At 38.0% G+C, this 20,825-nt stretch overlaps 1 protein-coding gene across 7 annotated transcripts in view; it reads right to left on the bottom strand.

The window, feature by feature from the left end:
* Nucleotides 1–20,825, bottom strand: part of MPDZ (multiple PDZ domain crumbs cell polarity complex component) — a 165,554-nt gene that overhangs the window by 6,201 nt on the left and 138,528 nt on the right. For all 7 annotated transcript variants that reach the window (XM_060102121.1, XM_060102123.1, XM_060102126.1 and 4 more), the window contains 15 exons: nucleotides 18,694–18,774; nucleotides 15,669–15,761; nucleotides 15,505–15,579; nucleotides 14,187–14,361; nucleotides 11,841–11,986; nucleotides 11,035–11,118; nucleotides 10,637–10,830; nucleotides 9,004–9,151; nucleotides 6,372–6,458; nucleotides 5,365–5,455; nucleotides 4,445–4,488; nucleotides 3,502–3,624; nucleotides 2,135–2,239; nucleotides 1,248–1,360; nucleotides 310–433 (listed from right to left, as the gene is read on the bottom strand). In XM_060102121.1, coding sequence (XP_059958104.1) covers nucleotides 310–433; nucleotides 1,248–1,360; nucleotides 2,135–2,239; nucleotides 3,502–3,624; nucleotides 4,445–4,488; nucleotides 5,365–5,455; nucleotides 6,372–6,458; nucleotides 9,004–9,151; nucleotides 10,637–10,830; nucleotides 11,035–11,118; nucleotides 11,841–11,986; nucleotides 14,187–14,361; nucleotides 15,505–15,579; nucleotides 15,669–15,761; nucleotides 18,694–18,774 — 1,683 coding nt within the window. The remainder of the gene's footprint in view (nucleotides 1–309; nucleotides 434–1,247; nucleotides 1,361–2,134; nucleotides 2,240–3,501; nucleotides 3,625–4,444; nucleotides 4,489–5,364; nucleotides 5,456–6,371; nucleotides 6,459–9,003; nucleotides 9,152–10,636; nucleotides 10,831–11,034; nucleotides 11,119–11,840; nucleotides 11,987–14,186; nucleotides 14,362–15,504; nucleotides 15,580–15,668; nucleotides 15,762–18,693; nucleotides 18,775–20,825) is intronic.

Below are 20,825 nucleotides of genomic sequence, written 5' to 3'. Positions count from 1 at the left end.
TCACATACAACTTGTTTCCAAAGGAAAACAATCAGGCCTGACTGTCTAGCTAACGTTCATTAATAGTTTTATATATATTGTCGAGAGTACCCATGGAACTTCAATTTGAGCCTATTTTCCTTTAAACATAACTAAACCTCAAATTGGACAAAAATATCTAATGACCTATTCCTGTAGGGATTTCCAAAAGAAAATAATCAACTGTTAATCATTGGGCGTTACCTCAAGCCATAAACTAATAAGCCCGCTGCCGACCACTATTAATGAATGCTTAGCGGGGAAGAGGGTGGTTAAAATTTGCAAGCTTACCTTCGCAAACACTGTTTTAACATAAATGGGTAAATCTCCGTGAGGGCTGCCATATCCTCCTACTATACTGAAGCCCAAGCCATCTGGTCCTCGGTCTAGTGTAATAGACTTACACTGAGGAGGTCTACAGTAAAGAGGAGAAAAAAAGAGTCTTTAGACTTTAAAAGAAACGTATATATGGCATATATATATGTATCTCCATGAATCTGTAAGTTATGGGTTAGCTGATATCCACCTAAAGCTAGTATAACTCTCTGTGTTACCAACAGTGAGTACATCACGGGTATTTTGGGGACGCTTAAATTGTCAGTGTGTGCTGTGCTATGTATCTTAAATTTACATAATCTAATGAAATACTACTTAACACCCTATTCTATTACTCATGTATACTACCCTTAACCTAACATATTCATGGCAAGCTCTCATTGTATAAAAGCAGCTCCTTCCTTTTCCAGTTTATTTAAAGTGAGAGGCTAAACTGCCAAAGACTATGATGGAATAAGTCATAAACATCAGTATTCTCAAGCTCAGAGACAAAAATAGATGGTAAGAAATATAAAAGCTGCATCAAATTATGTAAAACTTCCAACATGCTCCTCTCTTCCCCTCTCTCTATATTCTAATTCTTGTGTACTCAAGTTTTGCGTAACTAAATTTTTTTTAATCACAAGTATGATTCATTAAATAATTAGGCAATGTTGGAATTTTTAAAAGGATAGATTGACCCCCAAGACTAAAATGTTCCCTCAAAAAACTCAGAGATGAAAATGTGGGAAGAGTAGTAGCATGCATGCATATCTGCTTGTCTATCTATCTACCTACCATTCCATAATCAAAGAGTTTAGAAACACTTGGTTTTCATATTTTACACCTCATCTTCCATCATTTCTCCTTTATGTGGGTAACAGGGACATACAAACCATAGTATATAAGCTCACCCTAAATCATCGTGAAATATACTGCTTGACGTCAGCCCAGTGAAAGAAAGACTAGAACTGGCAGGCTCCTGCTGATGACCTGTGACCACACTCACATCTCCTCCAGCAACCACCTGTACACAGGAGAAATATAAAGAGAAAAAACACACGCTCATGTGGCTAGGAAGACATCGTTAATTTTTCTTAAAAAGAACACTGGGAATGAAATGTGTATTTTATCATCCACTTAATCATTTCTGTTAACATAAATTCAGGAATTTCACAACGTCCAGAGGCCTCTTCAACTGACACTAAGAATATTCTACTGGGCTTCCCTGGTGGCGCAGTGGTTGAGAGTCCGCCTGCCGATGCAGGGGACGTGGGTTCGTGCCCTGGTCTGGGAAGATCCCACATGCCGCGGAGTGGCTGGGTCTGTGAGCCATGGCCGCTGAGCCTGCGCATCCAGAGCCTGTGCTCCGCAACGGGAGAGACCACAACAGTGAGAGGCCCACATACCGCAAAAAAAAAAAAAGAATATTCTACTAATTCAATTTTACCAAGTTCTTTGATGCTTTTCAAACATGGTTTCACATGCAATTGTTTTCTAAAGATCTTCAGAATGTAAGTCACTCAATCACACCACTTAAAATTTCAGCAATTAATCATTTCCTGCCAAGACCATGAATTTTCCCCCTAAGATATAAAGTATGAAATGATAAATGCATCGGGATAAAATGTGACAGAATGTGTTTCCTATGTACTTTCTTGGAATTCTCAATGTAATCATTTATCTTCAAGGGAAATAGTAAATACAATAATAGGAGATTTAATCATTTTATAGCTTTAACCTTAAAGCTCATGTGTCCTCAAGCTACCCATATTCAGAAGAGTTGGGATAAAAATCTTACCTGCATTTCAATGGAGCCAGAGGTATTTTTCAGAAAGTTAACTGCCTGGGTGTGAGTCATCCCCTCAGTGGATGTGCCACAGATAGTGACGATCCTATCCCCAACCTGTGAGGGAGAGAAATAGCCATCTGCTACAACAGCCATGGAGAGTGGGATGATTTCCTTCCCTACCTTCCATACCACATATATACTACTAATCAGCAATAGAAATAGAACCAAGGAAACGTCCAATTCCAAGCAGCAGCAACCACAAAGAGAAGCTGCAAGTAATGGCTGAGTTCTATCATCTTTGGTGCAATGGGCAGGGAATCACGCTTCCCTTTTCTTTGTTTCTCCTGGGTAAGACATTACTTCCTATTAAAAGAATACCGTATCTGCTATCTTTTGGGAACCAGCATTTCTCTGGATATTATTATTATACACATTAGCTGTGACTCTAAGTCAAGGGTTGGCAAACTACGGCTGACAGGCCAAGACTGGCCCACTGTTTATTTTGGTTAATAAAATCTGGTTGGAGGACAGACATGATTATTTCGCTGCTTTCACAAGGCAGAGTTGAATAGTTGCAACAGGGAAACACATGTATGTCCTGCAAAGCCTAAAATATTCATCTCGTCCTTTACAGAAAAGTTTTCTGACCCCTGTGTTACGCGTACAATCTGTTTTTAAGTGCCAGTCATAAATTTACATAGCAAAGGGAAATAGAATCATTACTGATTTAGACAGTATTTAAAAAGTGATTATGGTTTGAGACCATTTTTAAGGCATGAGGCCATATAGATTTTACTTTATAGAGACTGAGTTACTTTAATGGAATATTCACATGATTTCACAACTGGGCAGTTAGCATAAATTCTATCATAGTGCTCCACATATGCAAAATCTCTCAATTTTGAAGCAAGCTTTGTATAGTTTCACATTGTAAGTCATGTTTACACTCAAATTTTGCAAAACTGATAAACAAATGCAACATAAATGACAATTTTCAATTTAATAAAGTCAAATCAGCACTTAAACCAAAAAAACACATAAAGAAAAAATTTCACTTCATTCTGGCAATACTTTCTGAGAATACCTTCTGTTTTATTTTAACTTCTTCCACAGGGTTTCAAACAAGTAAAAAATATAAGAAAGAACTATAAATCATCCCATTTCATTTACTTGAAAATCTGCATACCAACAACAAATTCTCCTCTCTTTTGATTTTCTTCATCTTTTACCCAAAGCAAGCCCTGATGTGGCTGGGTAAGCGGATTTAAAAGTTGACAGACATCTCAAACTGCCTGCAACAGTTGGCCAGAGTCAAAGGGTTTATAAAACCTTTTGACAGATTTGCTAGGGCTACCAGGGCTATTAGTAAAACTTACTCTGAGTTTCTGGGTCTGAGCTGCAACTCCATTCGGGTGCATCATTGCAATAAATATAGGAACATCACCAAGCGGGCTGCCCACTCCTCCAGCAATGCTGATCCCCAATGAGTCAGTGGGTCCCTGCCATTGGACAGACAGAGTATTTTGGTCAAACTGATATTTTTAATTGGCTTTTGGTCTCTTTGGCACAATATTCTATAGTTAACTTTGATCTTCTAGATGTGAGGGTGGAAAATGATGCCCAAGAAAATTGTATTACTTTATTTGATACAGGTCCTTAATGTGATTTAGAAAAATAAGCATCTGTTCAGGAGGTAAAAGAAATCAAAACTAAATGAAAATCATGCTACAGGGAATGAGGAAAATCAAGGAGGCTGATGAAGTGAAAAGGAATCAGAGAGACCCGTGTTCAAAGCCAGAAACCCACACTTACAAACGCTGGGATCTGGAACAAGTCCACTGCTTTCAATGAATCCCTAGATCTTCACGGACAAAATGGAGATTACCGTGCCTCTCACAAAGGGCTGCAGTGACTATTAAATGAAATGACGATGGTATGAAGTGTCTACAAGTGTGCTCAGCACTTATATCTGCTTTTATTTTCTCTGTTGTGCGTGGCTATCAGAGGAATCTGTTTCAGGAGAATGGGAAATCTCTGTTGAAGGCAAAGGCTAATTTATCCTAATATGAGGAGTGAGAGAGACCCGGCATTATTTTGCGTGGGGCTGGGTTGATACCATTTGTGGCAAAAAAGAGTATACCAAAAATGATTTTTCAAACAAGGACATTCAGCAAAGAGTGCATTGGGCTATTTCCACTGCATATAATACATATTTTATCAGATGGTACTATAAAATAGTAAGGCAGCTAACAGGAAAATACATATGCAGATGCCTTTGGAATCAACAGAGTTTATATTGTTTCTTCTCTCCCAAGTTACCTTTTTAATTTCAACTGCTCTTAATCCCTGTATTTCAGATGCCACTGTAAATAGGAAAAAGATAAAATATGGTTATTAGTGCATTTTTAATGTTAGTTTAAATTTTAGTTGATGTCTACAGCTAGATGGGACTAAGTGAGGTACCCTAATTTTTTTGCAAAGGGGATTTCAAAGTTACTAGCACACATGATTAAATGTCTTACAGAGGGACTTCCCAGTTGGAAAAATGCACACACCATCCTATTTCTTCCTTCTTATTTCAAGCATTGCTTATACAACTCCATAATCCACTTTGAATGAGTGAAGGACAGGATGTGCTTTGGATAGAAAGACATCTGCACAGCTGAGAGAAATAAAGTCATGGAAGCATTAAAAAGAATCCATGGACTTAAGTGCCTAAATTTCTAGAACATTAGTTACGTTGCAAACAGAGACTGCCATGTGGTTAGTTTCTTCAATTTGAACAACTTTCAACCAATACTCCAAGCCAAAAAACCCTCTGCATCATGATTTCATGTAATTAAAATACAGGAGGATCATATTAATTTTATCAATCAAATTTCTTGCAATCTTCATGGAGAAAGAAAGCTTCACTTAATGGGATCTTCTGATATATTGGTGTTACATTAAACAGAAAAAGGGAATAAAAATCAAATACAACAATCTGCTTCACAAGAAAAAAACTGCAGGATCCTGATTCTAATGTTTAGTATACCTCGTAGGGAAAACATCAAATGCGAAATGCCGCTATAGGCATTGCTTCATGCTCTTCTGAATTTTTGCACCTATACTAGGGTTTGGGATGATTTAGAGGAAAAAGAGCTTCAGAGGTAAAGTAAAACAGGGGAAAAAATCACAGTTGATGGCCAAAATTCAAATTTAAGCACTAAATCATGCTTAAAATTTCAATCCAATCTTACATGCATTCTTCTTTGTGCTGCTTTCCAGTGACTCAGATGTACTGGATCCCGAAAGTGGAAAAGTAAATGATGACAGGCTCCCTTCACTCATCTACAAATACATAACAGTCGTTTTAGAAAGTTTGGGAAGTAATAATACTCGCTAAATACCACTTATTTCAGAATTCTTTTAATGGACTTAGAAATACTTGTTAAGCAACAGTGGCAGTAATTTGAAGGGCAATCAATATGGAGAGTTTCCACTGAGTTTTCTCTTTTTTTTCTTTTTTAGGAAGAATTTGTCCAATGACATAAATAAATTAAAGGTAAAAGAACGGATGCAATTGATTCCAACCTTCCTAAAATTGTAGTGGATTTTCATAATCTCACCCAAGCTAATCTTCTCTAAATTTAAACAAATGCTGTACATAGATGGGGACTTCAACAACTGCACAATTAGGGCCAGTCGACAGGAAACGAATGGTAATCATTCAGGGGTGACTAAGAGGTCCTTAAGGACAGGCTGATAAAAATGGGCTTCTGTCATCAGAAGGCAAGACAGGAAGGGGCTTACCAAGAGACTCCAGCTATCTCACACCATATTTTTATACGTGGTGGCGAGCTTCTACAGTTCACCTACATGGGATTTTTTCAGTTCAATACTGATTGATAAATGTTTGTTATAAAATACTTTAAACATATATGTCTTTGTAGGCTTTATATGTATATATTAATCGGTTCACTTTTGAGATTATGGAAAAAGAATCATGTCAGAAAAGAAGAATGGTTGGAATTAAGTTCCTTAGAATGACTCACAAACTACTCAAGAGCTCCATCCACCTTGCTTGCCTGTCTACTCCCATCTCTCGTTCTTCCCTATCACAAACTCTGCACCTCAGCCGCTCTGCCAAGCTGCCAGGGGGCCAGGCCTGTGTACATGACCCTTGACAGACTCATGGTCAGGGCCATCTTTGAGTTCCTCTTGGCCTATGGACTGCATTGCCCTGATGAATCCCACAGCTACCCACCTGGCTGCTTTGAGAAGGTCTCCTCTCCGAATGGAATGGGCCAGCTTTGACTCTTCCGACTTCCAAGGTTACTGTGCCTAGGGAACACTGCGGGGGGGAAGTTTTTCAATGAAATGTTTAAATAAAATGCTACAGTCAGCTTTAGGATTACATTTTATTCTTCAAGACTGGGTTTTTGAAAGGCATTTTCCTTTTGGAATTTCCACGGGCAAGGATACCTCTAATCCTTTGTGGAAAAAGGCTTTTCTAAAACATTAAAACTAGTAAAAAAAATTATAACAAGCAGCAGCAGCAACACCCAGCGTCTGTCTTACTGCCTCATGATTTACATGGAGAGCATGTCTGTCAAGGCAAAGAGAAATGGAGAATCAAGCAATTATCTCACAAAACACCGTAATTTAGATAAGCCAAAAGAACTAAGTAACTCAGATCTTAAAAAACAAAACAAAAACAATAAAATAACCACTACCGCAACAATTCGTTTTGCCCTCAATAGCAGAGGTCCTCAGATAACTGGGTAAGCTCTCTACTGCCTCACTGTAGCTGAATAGATACATCATAGTATACAATACTTAAACAAGCCATATTGCTGTAAACACAAAACGAGAATTGAAGACAATTTCCCTGTGGTCCTTTACGAATAAATCATAGGCATGCAAGAAATGCTATACAGTCTAATGTGAAAGTAGCACAATGAGGTGTTTGAGAACTCAGGCTTTTGGAGTCAGATACACTGGCTTAAATCCAGACTATGTGATTTACTAGCTGTGTGAACTTAGCAGAGTTTTACCTTGATAAGTCTTTTACTCTGCATTCTAAAAACAGAGACCATTATAGGTTGTTGTGATAAAATAATCCATGCACAATTCTTAACACAGTGTCAAGCACAAAGCAGTATCGTCAATTGTGTTGCTTCCAGTTTTCTATTATTACAAACAACACTGCAATGAACCTTATGTACGTGAAGTTTTTTGTGTACTGAGGATTCTGCAACATGTTTAAATGAAGAAATAACAAGTCAAAACAACAACAAGCAGCAGCTGGAGGTACAAATAGCAAAGCTATATAAATATTTAAGGCTCTCATTATATACTGCCAAACTGGGTTTTTAAATGGTGATTTAACTGGTTCTAAAATTATTTAGGTCATTTTATGGATGTCTCCTTCTCTATCTTTGAGAGGTATCTATCTTACAGAGTTAACTATCACTGTTAATTTATCTCCTAAAGGAAGCTACTTCTCCTTAAAGAATTCTAATTATTTTTTGAAAATTGATAACTAAGAAGAAATGATAGACTTTAAGTGTGCTTTATTAATAACTAAATTTATATGTATATACCAGATCCTATGCAAACCACAGAGGTTTATAACAAGATGCTCACTTGAAAATCACTCCATGAAGCTAAGCTTAGCCACTGAAGAGGCTCCCACTAGCATCTGAGATCTCTGACATTTCTCCTGCTGTCAGACACTGTCATGAAGTTATGTGCTTATGTTACTGAACATGTGCCACATGACATGGATACTGATGGCAATCGATTTTTAATCAACATTGAACTACACTTCAGGTCATAAAAACACGTTAGGTAAAGGAAAACAATGAGATAAACACTGCTTTATTTACTTGTAGGAACACAAATCCCCTCTGGAAACTGGGATATTCCCTGATAGGAAATATGTCTAAACTTCCACGAGTTGTATTTTTAAGTGACTATTCTATATTTTACATTTTTAAAATGAGACTGGCTCTGCCTTTCCAATCAGAAAATGATTCTTCATGGAGAGTTTACTCCATGGAGGAAAGAGATTTAACAATGTAAAATGTACTTAAGACTAGCAATGATACCTTGGGATGGAGGCATTGTAATTATTGAAGTAACAACAATAATAACTGTTGAAGGTACTGCCCGGTAAATCTGCATGGCATTGTCTTCATTTCCTAAGGATGACCCATCCAACTACGATTTTAAAAGTAAAACTTTAAATAGTTCAATAGTTTTGAATCAGAATAAGATGTGAACCAAACATTCTCTTCTGTCATTCAAAAAGGATAAAATCTTCCTTCCACATTCTTCATCTCTGGGGAAATATAAAGATGTCCAATTTAGCACCCAGGAAGGGGTTAAGGGAGGGGCTGGGACAGGGCAGTCCAGAAGCCTGACTCCCAGAGGTGCCCTTCTTGCCTTCTATGATCTTCCGCCTTTCTGCTGAGTCCCTTTTCAAAGAACACCCGTGCCAGGGAGGAGATTCTTCCCTTAGGTCAGAGGTCATAAGAATAAATCCAAATGTAAATACAGGGGGGCAGGGGAGAACTGAGGTTAAGACTTTTTTTCTCCTTTGTGGACTGAATATGCTTTTCTTTCAAGAAAAGAGCCACACAGTAATCACTTTGTGATAGAAGATTTACTAAGAACACAGATACTCAGTTCATAATTCTTACTACTGCTAAATAAATATATAATAATATAATAAACAGCTGATTGTAATTTAGAGATTTATTACTGAAATATGGTGTCTAATGTATAAATGTCTTATTTGAGAGAACATATTAAATAAATACTTGTTTGAATGTGGCCGCTCCTCCTCTTAAACTATTATTTACACATGAGCATTTGTGGCACTGGATTTCTACCTTCAGCAGAGCTGCGACGGCTTCCTGGGTGGCGTGACGGACGTCTTCTCCATTCACCATTAGTATCTGGTCTCCCTGCATCAGTCTTCCGTCAGCATCTGCAATTCCTCCTTTCACAATGTCAGACACAAATACTCCAGTGTCATTTCTGCAAACGTAAAATTTTGAATGTCAACATTATTATTTTTTCCCAACTGTAATGCAATGCTTATTTAATGAAAGGCTAACATTTTACAACTGGAAATTTTACTTCTATTTTTATGACTTTAAAAGTTTTATTGTTTTCAGCAACACTGGTGCAACTATGAGAATTATTTTTTGTAACAAATAGTATCTTAAAACTACAATATTTCATAGATTGAACATATCTTTCATAAGCATATTTATTCAACAGTTCTACATTGTGAGTAGAAGTGGCTATTATACTCATTTTATGAGTCACAGTTACTAAATGGCAAAAACAGGACTTGAGAGTCAGTCACTGGGAGCTAAATCTATTGCTCTTTCTACACCATAACGAAGCCTTCAATGGATACTGACCTGTGCCTACATAAATATGTTGCTATTATCACCAATGTCATTAACGTTACTGAAAATAAATAACGGATATGTATCTCAAACTAAAACCATTTGTTACTCAAAATTAAGTACCGTTGCTGTGATGTCTCTTCTTTTAAATCATTACAGGTCTAACTTTCATACAAGACAGGTTTATGCAAAATGAACAAATATTCAACTTATTTCAATCTTCCTTTCATAAAAGTATAAATAACTCAAGGACTTCTTGTTGAGATACAAAGGTAACTCTCAGTAGAAACATTTAGTAGAAGTTGAATTGTATCACTTGTTCTTGCCAAGGTCATGACCTCAAACAAGCCCTTTCACCATCTGATACTCTGTTTTCCCATCTTAAGAATAAAAGTGTTGGAACTTACTGGATTATATATTTTTTAATATTAACTATATATACATATTTAAATCAATGAGGTACTTACTTTATGTATATTCACCAACCTACTACCCTGGCCTCTTAATTTATACTTTCTATTCCCTTCTGATGGTGTGCTCTTGTTCATGATGATCCTTCTCCCTAGAATATCCTCGCCCACTTTTGTCAGACCAACTCTCACCTCTCATTTTTGGCTTCATCTCTGGCACCTCTTTATAAGGGGGTTTTCCTAATCTACTGCCCTTAAATAAGGTCATGCAGTCAGTCCCGTTCTCCTTTGCTTACATGGATCCCCCACGATGCGTTTCTGTCTCTCATCAACAGATTCCTTTGTTGCAAGAACATATTTAATGCTCATTTACCAAACTGAGTTTTTGGATCCGTGGATCCAGAATCCATGTCTTATTTAACTCTGTTCCCCAGAACCTAATGTATCTCCTGGCACCCAGCAGGTATTCAAAAATACCAAATGGCTTTTTGTCTAGTACCTTCAAAATCCCCCAAAATACTGACTAAAAAATTTCAACACCAATGTCTCCTGATGTTCCACTACTGCATGGGCCGAAATAGCTACATACAGAACACTAGCAGTTGAGAAAGATTCTACTACTGCTAGTACTCTTTCAAGGAATTTAAATTCAGTCATTTCCAAGAGGTCATTGCATTTGCCCTGATCAGTCATACCTTTTACCAACAATACTCAACCCCAAGCCTTTGCCCGGCTTCTTCTGCAGCTCGATGGTGAGGGTGTCGTACACATCCTCCTCTTTGTACGGGGCCTCATCTCTGTAGAGCGTCAGGCGCACCCTTTGTGGTGTTTGTCTCAGCACATTTATTGCTTCATCATGTGTGGCCTTTCTCAAGTCAATTCCATTCACCTGTACAGAAATGGGACACAGAGGGTGAGGGACCAGGTGAGTTGAGTAAAAGGAAAAAAGATAGGGAGAAGGGAGAGAGGGGGAGGGAAGGAGGGGGGGAGAGGAAGGGAAGGAGAGAGGGAAAAAGAAATAAGCAAGGACCATCCTCCCCAGAGTAGCCTTTTCTTTGTTAGTTGTAAAGGTCAAATGCACAGCATTCTGTACCTCTAAAATCTGATCTCCAGCCCACAGTCTTCCGTCTTTACATGCTGCTCCTTCTTCATAAACTTCATGGATAATAATGGCACCCTAAGGGCACAAACAAAACACACCCATGTTTTATACTATTCTCCCTAGGGAGGGTGAGCAGAAATGGAGTCAAAGCACACTTCACTTTTAGAGACAGTGATAAGGGTTATACATTCACTGAATCCGTATGTGAGTCACATATCAAAATTGAAAGAAAAGCATAAGACAATTTTTGCTAAAAGGCTCAAAGAGGCTTACATTTCTTTCACATGATAGGGAAGTTTAAAGAAAAAAATTATAAAATATATAAATCACCCACACACGCATATATAATAGATATATATCACCTCATCACCTTTCCTATCCACAAATGGAATGAGTGGATTTTAAAAGCATTTTTGATGTTTAGAAATTTTTATCTATAAATTATCCAAATTTTCAGATTTTTCTCAATATGGGTCTAACCCAAGAGTATCCAGTCAGTAAAAAGAAAACTAAAATATGGCAAGAACTAATAAACTAACAGAAATATTTTGAATCTAAAGGTCACAATCACAAGTATAAAGAAATATTATTAAGTCAGTGTTGGCTTACTCAAAATAAAAATCCCAGTACGCAGCTGAGTATCTGCCCTATAAATTAAAATAACAATGAATGATACATTTTTCTAAGCCTCTGTATTTCCCTTCATAAAACTGATGGAAATCTCCCTGACAATGATCTCTCAGGGCTCACTGAAGAGGCTGCCTGTGTATTTGGAGCATCTCTGGCTGTGTCCTCACCAGCAGTGTGTCAGACCCCCCAACGATGCTCAGGCCCAGCCCTGTCCGCCCTTTGGAAATCTCAATTGTTGTTTCACAGCCTGGGATGATGGGGCAGGTTGCAGGATCAGAAGCAAAGATTGCTGGTGTTGATGACCTGCTTGTACCTAAAAATAAGTTAAAAGTGAAATGAAATACAAACAAAAATTGATTAGAAAGCATATACATCAAACTCACCACACTGGGTGCCTTTTCGGGATGGAGCAGAAACATGGGCCCAAGTTGGGGACAAAGAAGACTATATAATTCCACCTTAATCTTTTAGTTATATTTAAAACTATCCAACAAATGATTAAATCGTCATTGTTAATTTAGGGTGGTGAGTACAAAATTACCTGTTATATTATTTTATGCAGTTTTCTGTATTTTTTTTAATTACTGGAGGTAACGCGTAAAAGGAATGAGAACAGAGAGTTGAACTGAACCTCTAGTTCCACTTTGATATTCTACGTTTCATGGGACCCAAACAAACTTCTTATGAAATTATGATTTGTAAAACTCAGAACTGAGATATGTAGTGGAGACCTAACTCACATTCAGGGAAGACGACAAAACACAAAGGACATCAGTAACTCTGGTCATGGTGCCTGCCATTCAGGGCTTTTTGGATTTTTGATTTGGTTTTCCTTTTCATCCTATCTTAGAGCATCTCTACTTATGTAATCAAATCTGAGCATACAAGCAACTGGATTTAATATCTGAGTTTATAAGACATCAAGTGAGACCCACTTGCAGTTTCTTTCCTTGTGTCTCAATGTTTTATGAACTCGGATATTAAATCCTGGTGCATAAATGCTCAGAATTAAATAAATAAGATTAGATTATGAAAAAAAGGAGAATATAATTTTACACTTTGTTTTATGAGAATCTTCATATGTTTTGTGATATATCAAAAAGCATAGAGCAAATGTCATATTTTGGGAAAGCTGGGATACTTGATAGATTAGCTTTAGAAAAAATGCTCTCTTTCTAGGAATCAGATGAAGACTATTTTCTTGCTCCTGAAATGGTAAGAACAGGTGTAACATATTTTCTTTAATGTTATGTTTCCATTTAGCATTTTATATTTTTATAGACAATGCTATTTAGGGATACTTAAAAATGAAGAATGAAAAAATTTCCATATTTTTTTAACATTTTAGTGAATTAGTCTTTCTAAATAAAGGATTGCTTTCATCAGATATTTATTACTTTAAGACTTTTTAGACAACAGGTCCAACTGTATAGCACAGGGAACTACATTCAATGTACTGGGATAAACCATAATGGAAACGAATATAAAAAAGAATGTATATGTATATGTGTGTGTGTGTGTGTATGTATATATATATATGTGTGTGTATATATTATATATATATAAAATATATATATAGCTGAGTCAGCAGAAATTAACACAATATTGTAAATCAACTATACTTCAATTAAAAAAAGACCTTTCAACCAACTATATTACAAATGTTTTAAACTGTTGTTTCCTTAAAAACCTGTTCAAAAGAACTGAATGTTTCAGTCTGGAGGCCAAAAGAGATTTTTTTCCCCAGTTGCAGAAAAAAAGCAATGTTTTTAAGTACTTTTATTTTCAATGCTGCAAAGCTTGAAATTTATTCTTTTATTAAATGCCAGTGTAATTTTTCTCAAAAAAGTAACTCAAAGGGATAATTTGCCTCAATATACTAGACTGGCATTTTAATGATACACGAAAGTTTCATTCCATGCTCTACATACAACTGTTTCATCTACTTTGACAGTATCTACTATTTACACTCAAAGGATACAACTCATATCAGCTACATATATGTGCATTTTTAAGAGTCTGATGTAGTGCCAGGCAATGTTGATTTCACACCAGTGAAGTGGTATCACTGTATCCATTTTAAAATGAGAATACTGAGGCTTTGGGAAGTTAAATTACTTGTTCAGTAGTATAAAAAAAGGAATGTACAGAATGGTGTATCTAATGTATTAGTAAGATACCTGGAATCACAGATATCCTTAGCAAAAGGTCCTTGGAGAGCAAAGAGTACCACTCCCTTGTCTTAGAGATGAGCAAGCTGAGGCTCAGAGTGGCTGCATGGGTTTCCCAAGGCTCTGTGGATGGTTAATGTACAGCAGGCAGATCCCCTGCCTCATAGTCCAGTGCTCTTGCTTCAGGAGCCCCTCTCTTTATACCACCCTTTCACCAACAGGCTCCCTGACTACGGCCTCTCAAGCAGTGAGCTACATACAGGCAGGTGGCTCCCACATAGGGACCGTATACTGAGTATGAATGCATCATACGCGCAGGACTAGCAGGAGACCAGCCCTTACTTCGGATGGGCTCTGGTTCCGGGGAGCCAGACGGTGGGACCATCAGAGACTGGGGGCTGCTCTTTTTTTCTCCATTGGCTGTACCAGCTGCTGAAGCAACAGCCTGGGAATCTGGATTCTCAGCACGAATGGTCAGTTTCACTGTTGTCCTCGCTGTCTTCAAAAGGCTAATAAACTGGCAGGTGTTGGTTTAGAGGGGAAATAAAATTTACAGGCAAATTAGTAGACTTATACTTCCACTATTATAGTTGGAATCTAGAACCATCTATGGTTGAGAGAAGAGTGAGAGGCAAATTCTTTCCCTGTTAGGACTTGAGTGGTCAAGAAAGAATGGTTGCAGTTCCTTTCTAGTTTCTCCAATTCCCTGATATTGATTAAGGTCACAGTTAATTTCTGCTGTAAGTCTAGTTCTGACCATATTCGTCATTATATAAGTAACGGGCTTTCAACTTTTTACATTTCTAATTAATACTGCCCAGTTCTCTGGATTCTTACAACCTTTGAAGACATATGGGGTGCTTTACTCACTTCTGATTCTACAGAGAATGTGAAGCAGCTTACACAAACATTTTTAATAATACGGAAACACTTAGGTTAAAAGCAAGATCAGGAACACTATGCAACAGGAGAATCAAGCCAAATGGAAAGTTAGAACATACACATGTGAGTTAAAGGATCAAACCCATACAATTATTAAAACTGAATTTAAAAATGGTTTAAGCATCTTGCTGGCCAATGTAGAAATGGAAACATTGACACTCCAAATCTCAAGAAAAATAGGGTTTTTTTCCTAGCACTTCTGAAAGGCCTCAAGTGAGACTCCTAGTAAGTACGGTATTAACATCACTTCAGAGCAGGAAGAAACTCAGGCACAAATAACTGATTAACCCCAATAAAAGTCATACATCTAATGGTTGAGTTTTAAAATATGTTTATAAAGCAATATACATAATGGATACTTTATAGGAGCAAACATCCATTAAAAAATATTCCTTTAGTTTTAATACTAAGTTGACCTTTGTTTAGAAGTTTCAAGTTTTCCAAAGGAAAAACTGAAAAGATATTTATCAAAAATGCTGACTGAATCCTGAATTTATCAGGTAACAAAAAATACCTTAACATCATCTTAATTGGAAAACAGAAAGAAGAAATTAAATAAGTTCCAAAGAATCTCTTCCTTGCAGATATCTGTCTAATATAGCTACGCAGCTCTGATTCCCTATGACTGACCCCCCCACCCCAACCCACACACAGACACACGTTTAGCCATGTCCAAGAATGAGTTTATGGTATCATCTGCTTTCTTTTGGAAAAGTACCTTTTCAACAGGATAGCCAACAACAACTTCATCATCTACAGCCAAGATCTGATCTCCAACTTTGAGCCGTCCATCCTAGATGGAAACATGGAAGATTTTGAGTGAATTTACAGAAAGAATTCCCTCCCCAGCACTTTCTGAGAGTGAGAAGGGGGAAGGCTCACCCTGGCTGCTGCCCCGTGCTCTGTTAGACTCTTTATGATGACCCCGCTGAGTGTATCTTCTTCACTGATGGCAATGCCCAAACCCCCCTGATCCTAGAGAAGCAAAAACAGAAACACTCAGAAAACGTGAAACAGATTAAATTTATCCAAATGGAAAGGTATGTGACTGAAACTTCTGAACATTGTCTTCTTACCCAAGGGCTAGAAAACTGTTCTAAAATCCACTATTAGAAATCTCTTCTTTTCTTAAGCAAACTTTCAATTATTTTAATGGGATTAAATTCTCCTCCATCAAATAAATAGTCAAATGTTTTCACTCCTCCCATATGTCCACTATCTCTAGCATATATACCCAGTAACATAGCTCTAGTAACTCTAACAAAATATCTAGAGAACTAAAACGTATTCAACAATTTAATGACTGTACAACGTCTGAGAATTTAGCTCTGTGTAACTGGCTGGCTAAGTGATTCAACACCAAAGTATCCTCCTTCTTCCTCTTTCTGGCCTACAGCTTAGAGATAACCGCTAACACTGGCCCCTGCATCCCCTTCTGCTGTCCTCCCTCCTTTAGCAGACAGACTGCCCTGACTGCTCATGCTCTGTCCTTTCTAGGGCTGAATACCCAGACTGGTTACTTCAAATACTCGTGTTCTGATGTGGTGCAGAGTGAAAATTCTCTCAACTCTGAACCCAAAGACCTGTAGTGAAAACCTGTCAAAGCTAGAAGAGCTACACCTACTTTTGTCTATATTTTCCACACTTTTTTAAATGAAACCCAAGTGTTCCATAACATTGGGTTTTACCTTTTCTTAATGTTTACGTGAACAAAATTACCATAGGGTTTTACACATTTCATTCTGGTTAGAGCTAGCAACCTTTCTCATCATAGTTTGCACCTAGGGAGATGGAAAGCAAAAGAGAGAAAAGGGAATCTCGCCATGGTTTCTCTGAAATGTATACATGAGAGCCAAGGTTGCCACCAGACATTTAAGATCACGACAGTGAGATAAGGCTTCACCATCATTTTAAAGATTATCAACACTGTGGCTTTGCAATGATGATTAATGCTTGATGACTTTCTGACTGTCACTGTGCATCCTCTCTGCCACTGCTCTTTTCACGTGTATAATACAGAGAAAATCACACACTTTCAGGGAAAGCAAAGCTCAGCTGTAATTTCCTTTCTGGCTAGCTCTAGAAATTTGGATACCTTACCTAACATCTCTTAACCTCAATTTTCTTATCTCCAAAAAAAGGGGAAATAATTCTTGCCAACTACAAGTTTGCTGTGAGGATCATGTGTAGTAAGAAAAGGCTTAAAAGCCTGACACACTATGCAAAAGTGTTGTTATCACACACACATTCCTTCTACTTATAACTCTACAGGATATAATCAAATTGACTTCAGATAAAGTGTCTAAACTTGCCAGCATTGTGAAACCCCAAACTCTGATCTAGTGGTCAAAGAATCAGGCACAGTGAGTAGGAAGGTCAATGTGCTACGAGACTGACAAGTCTCAATGCTGATGCCAAATGTAAAAAACTGAGCTACCCTCTATTTGGGACACTCCACACCAAAGCTCTTTCCTACTACCACAAATAAATATTCGTTTGAATAAGTAATACTCTATATCTACCATGACTGTATGTACTCAATTCTGAGATTTGATTCTATTCTTGTCTATTCACTTAACTGTAGTCAGAAAAGTACTGTACTAAGTACAGACGGCATTTGCTGGTTGTTAACCTAACATCCATTCTCGGCGTACTCCTTTATACAAACTCAGAGACTTCCATTAGAATATCCAGTCCCCTCTCCCCCTGCTGTCTCAAAGGACTCTCTTAAATGGCAATAGAATGAGGGATTCTTGAATGGAAGTGTATGGACTTCTTGATAGAAAAAGCTTTAATAACTTCTTTTCCCTCTACCCACAACACAAACTGCCCACGATGACTTTTCTTAAACGTATATGATAAGACCAGAGCAATCCATTTTTGTAGAGTTATTTATTTTTTTAAAAAGAAATCAAACCAAGAAGAGTCACAGCATTTTTTTCCACTAAATGCTTAACAAAATCTGACCACATGCCAGGCTTTATGCCCACCACTTTATAAACAACTCAATCTCTATAATTACAATATTATCAGAGGTAATACTATCATCTCCAATTTATAGGTAAGAAAATGGAGGCAAAGCAAGACCACACAATGTGTGAAGTCTGGACCTGATGAAACAAAGATTCAATCCAGACAGACTGCCTTTGCTGCCCTGGATGCCTTGGAGCTGGGGAGTCGCAGAGGAAGCAACCCTTTCTGCTGCAGCATTTCATGTTCAATCCCTCTATCCCACCACCCTACCTCCTCCCTTCCTCTCCTCTTCCCTGAGCATGTCACTACTCTTTCTGCTTCTACTCTGTTCATCCACTGCCCACCTGCATTCCAGCATGAGCCTGCAGCACTTGAAAACATTTACAGGTGCTGTTCAACATCTGTTCAACAAACCACTTCTTTAAAGTGGTCACTTGAACCTAAGGCTCAGATCTTTGCAAAAGCAAATACCTCAGGGATGCCTATTGGTGAGACCTCTAGTTATTTGAGCTTTCGGTTTCACGAAGGACAAAGACTATAACTTCCATTTCTTTAATCTTTTTATTTCCTCCATAGCAGGTCCTTGGTAAATAAATCAAAGGAGAGATCACGAAATGTCATACCTTGGGATAATCATAAAGGCAGGAAAAGCTGGGTCCCTGCTCAAGTATCAATTAGCACAGTGGTTCTCAAACTTTAGTGCACACTGGCATCACAGAGAAGGCTTATTATTAAAACACAAGATGCGGGGGCACCCCACAAAGCTACTCATTCAGGAGGTCAGGGTGGGCCCACACACCTGTAGTTCTAATAAGCTTTCAGGTGATGCTGATGCTGATGCGGCTGGTCTGCAACCCAGTTTTGAGAACCAGTGAATTAAAACACCAGTGTCAAGGAAGTCACATCATTTCACTCCAATTCAAAGCAGATTTACCTTGGGAAGCTCCAGATGTTGCACGTTTGGAAATGAACTGAGGTCCACAGCTGCATCGGAAGTAGTAACAATCGGTTCAGCCTGACAGAGGGAAAGAAATGACAAAATAGGCAACTGAGTGTTATGTAGTTTTGTTTAAATACAGGGGCTACTTAAAATTATTTTACATGCTGTAATTCCTTATTACTATTTTATTATTTCATGACATTTATGAACATTATATTCTCTTTAAAATACGAATGAGGTGTGATTAGACAGCAATTATTTTGGAGCACAAAGACACAAGGTGTTCCTCCAGACTGCCTGGGTTCACTCCACAGTGCTATCTAGCAACAACCCAGCTCCAAACGGTGCAAGCACTGAAACACAGAACACCAGCAGAGGCACCATTCACTATGCTTTACTGTGCTAGTCATCAAGTGTATTTAGGAGCTATTAAATGTTTTACCTGAAAATTACTAAAATCCATTTTCTTAAGGGACATATTTGGTACAGTTCAAATGAAAATAAATTTTTCTCCTTTATAATCTTGAAAAACCACTTGACTCAGTTCATCATTATGATCAGTGAGTTAGTTCACCAGCATGAGACAATGATTTCTGCATCTTATGTACAGAAAAACCCAATGTATAGATATTAATTTAGGGAAGAGCATTTCCATTTCTATGCCTTTTCCCAATGATAGTTATCATGGTTCCTCTAATTTTAAGCTTTTCTCTCTCTCCTATCTCCTTTTACTCATTCTAAGCATGTATCCAATGCATCTCCTAATCAAAACAAAACTCCCACCAAAAACTCAATTTTTTGTCACCCTCTAGCCACTGCCTCATCTTTCCTAATTTCTTATCCATCATTTGCTTTCTCAAAATCACTAATAATCTCCTAATTGGGAAATCCAAAGAACTCTATTCACCTTCTCACTTGAGCTCCCTGCAGTATTCAAGGCTGTGGAATATACCCTTTCTCAATGGGGCTCTCCTCAGCCGCTGTGCAACATGCCCGCCTGATTCTTCTGCATCTCTGACCTCTCTTTGCCAGCCTTCCTCCTTACTGTTGATATTACACATTTCTGACCTGGGCCCTCTTCTTCTCTAAATGTTCTCCATAGGCCAGAGCCTCAGCTCCCATGGCTCCCAAGTCGGCATCTACGGGGATTCATCTCTAAACTCTACACCAGACGTCTCCATGGACACTCCTACCAGGCTTTCCAACAGGCACTTCACTCCTAAGTTGCCTCAGAGAAAATGTTCTCTACTTTTTTTTTTTTTTTAACAAATATCTGCTTCTCTTTTTTATTTTAGTGAAAGTTAGCCATCTATCAAGTCACTAAGTCAAGTATCTGGAAGCCCCATACCTCTTGTCTGTATCATTCACCAGTTTATTCTCAGCCCCAAACACAGAACCTATTACAAGGCAGATACTGAACAAATATTTGTTGGATAAACAGATTCTCAATCAGTCATTTTTCCTCACTGAGTATATTTAGTTACGGATGAAATAACGTCAATTTGGGTCCTAAATATCTGACATAACCACTTCTTCCTCTCTCTCTTTTTTTTCTGCATTCGTTCAGGCCCTCATTATCTATCCCCTGAACTACTCCAATAATGTTCCTACTCCCTTTAACTTAACTTCTCTGCCCTGCGACCTGTGATTTTTCTCTGCACCATTTCCAGAGAAGTTTTTAAAAATATAATTTTCATTCTTTGAATTTGCAAAGACATGGCCTCAAAGACAAAGTCTGCACCATGATCCCCATGATCCGACCCTACCCATTCCCTGCCTCCCATTGTTAGTAACACTCTGCAGTTATCAATTCTCTTCATTTGTTAGAGCCTCTAAGCCGGTCCTCAATCCATGTGCTCTGCCTGCAATGTTTATGGCCCCCAAGTCATCTACTTCCAATATACACTTCATGTGTAACCTCCCCTATGAAGTCTTACTCTCGCTTTCCCTCCAGAGGTAAAATTGTCAGCTCCTTTTTACCTTCATTATTCCCTTTGCAGACTCTACTAGTAGCCTTCATGTAAGCGGTGTGCTTATTGACATGAGTGTTTCTTATAGTAGGGTATAAACATCTTGGGTGCCAAGGCTATGACTTACTTATCTTTTACATCCCTGCAAGAGTTCCA

This window comes from Mesoplodon densirostris, chromosome 6 (genome assembly GCF_025265405.1).
Source record: "Mesoplodon densirostris isolate mMesDen1 chromosome 6, mMesDen1 primary haplotype, whole genome shotgun sequence".
NCBI classification, from domain to species: Eukaryota; Metazoa; Chordata; class Mammalia; order Artiodactyla; family Ziphiidae; genus Mesoplodon; species Mesoplodon densirostris.
This window is presented reverse-complemented; position numbering and strand designations above follow the sequence as displayed.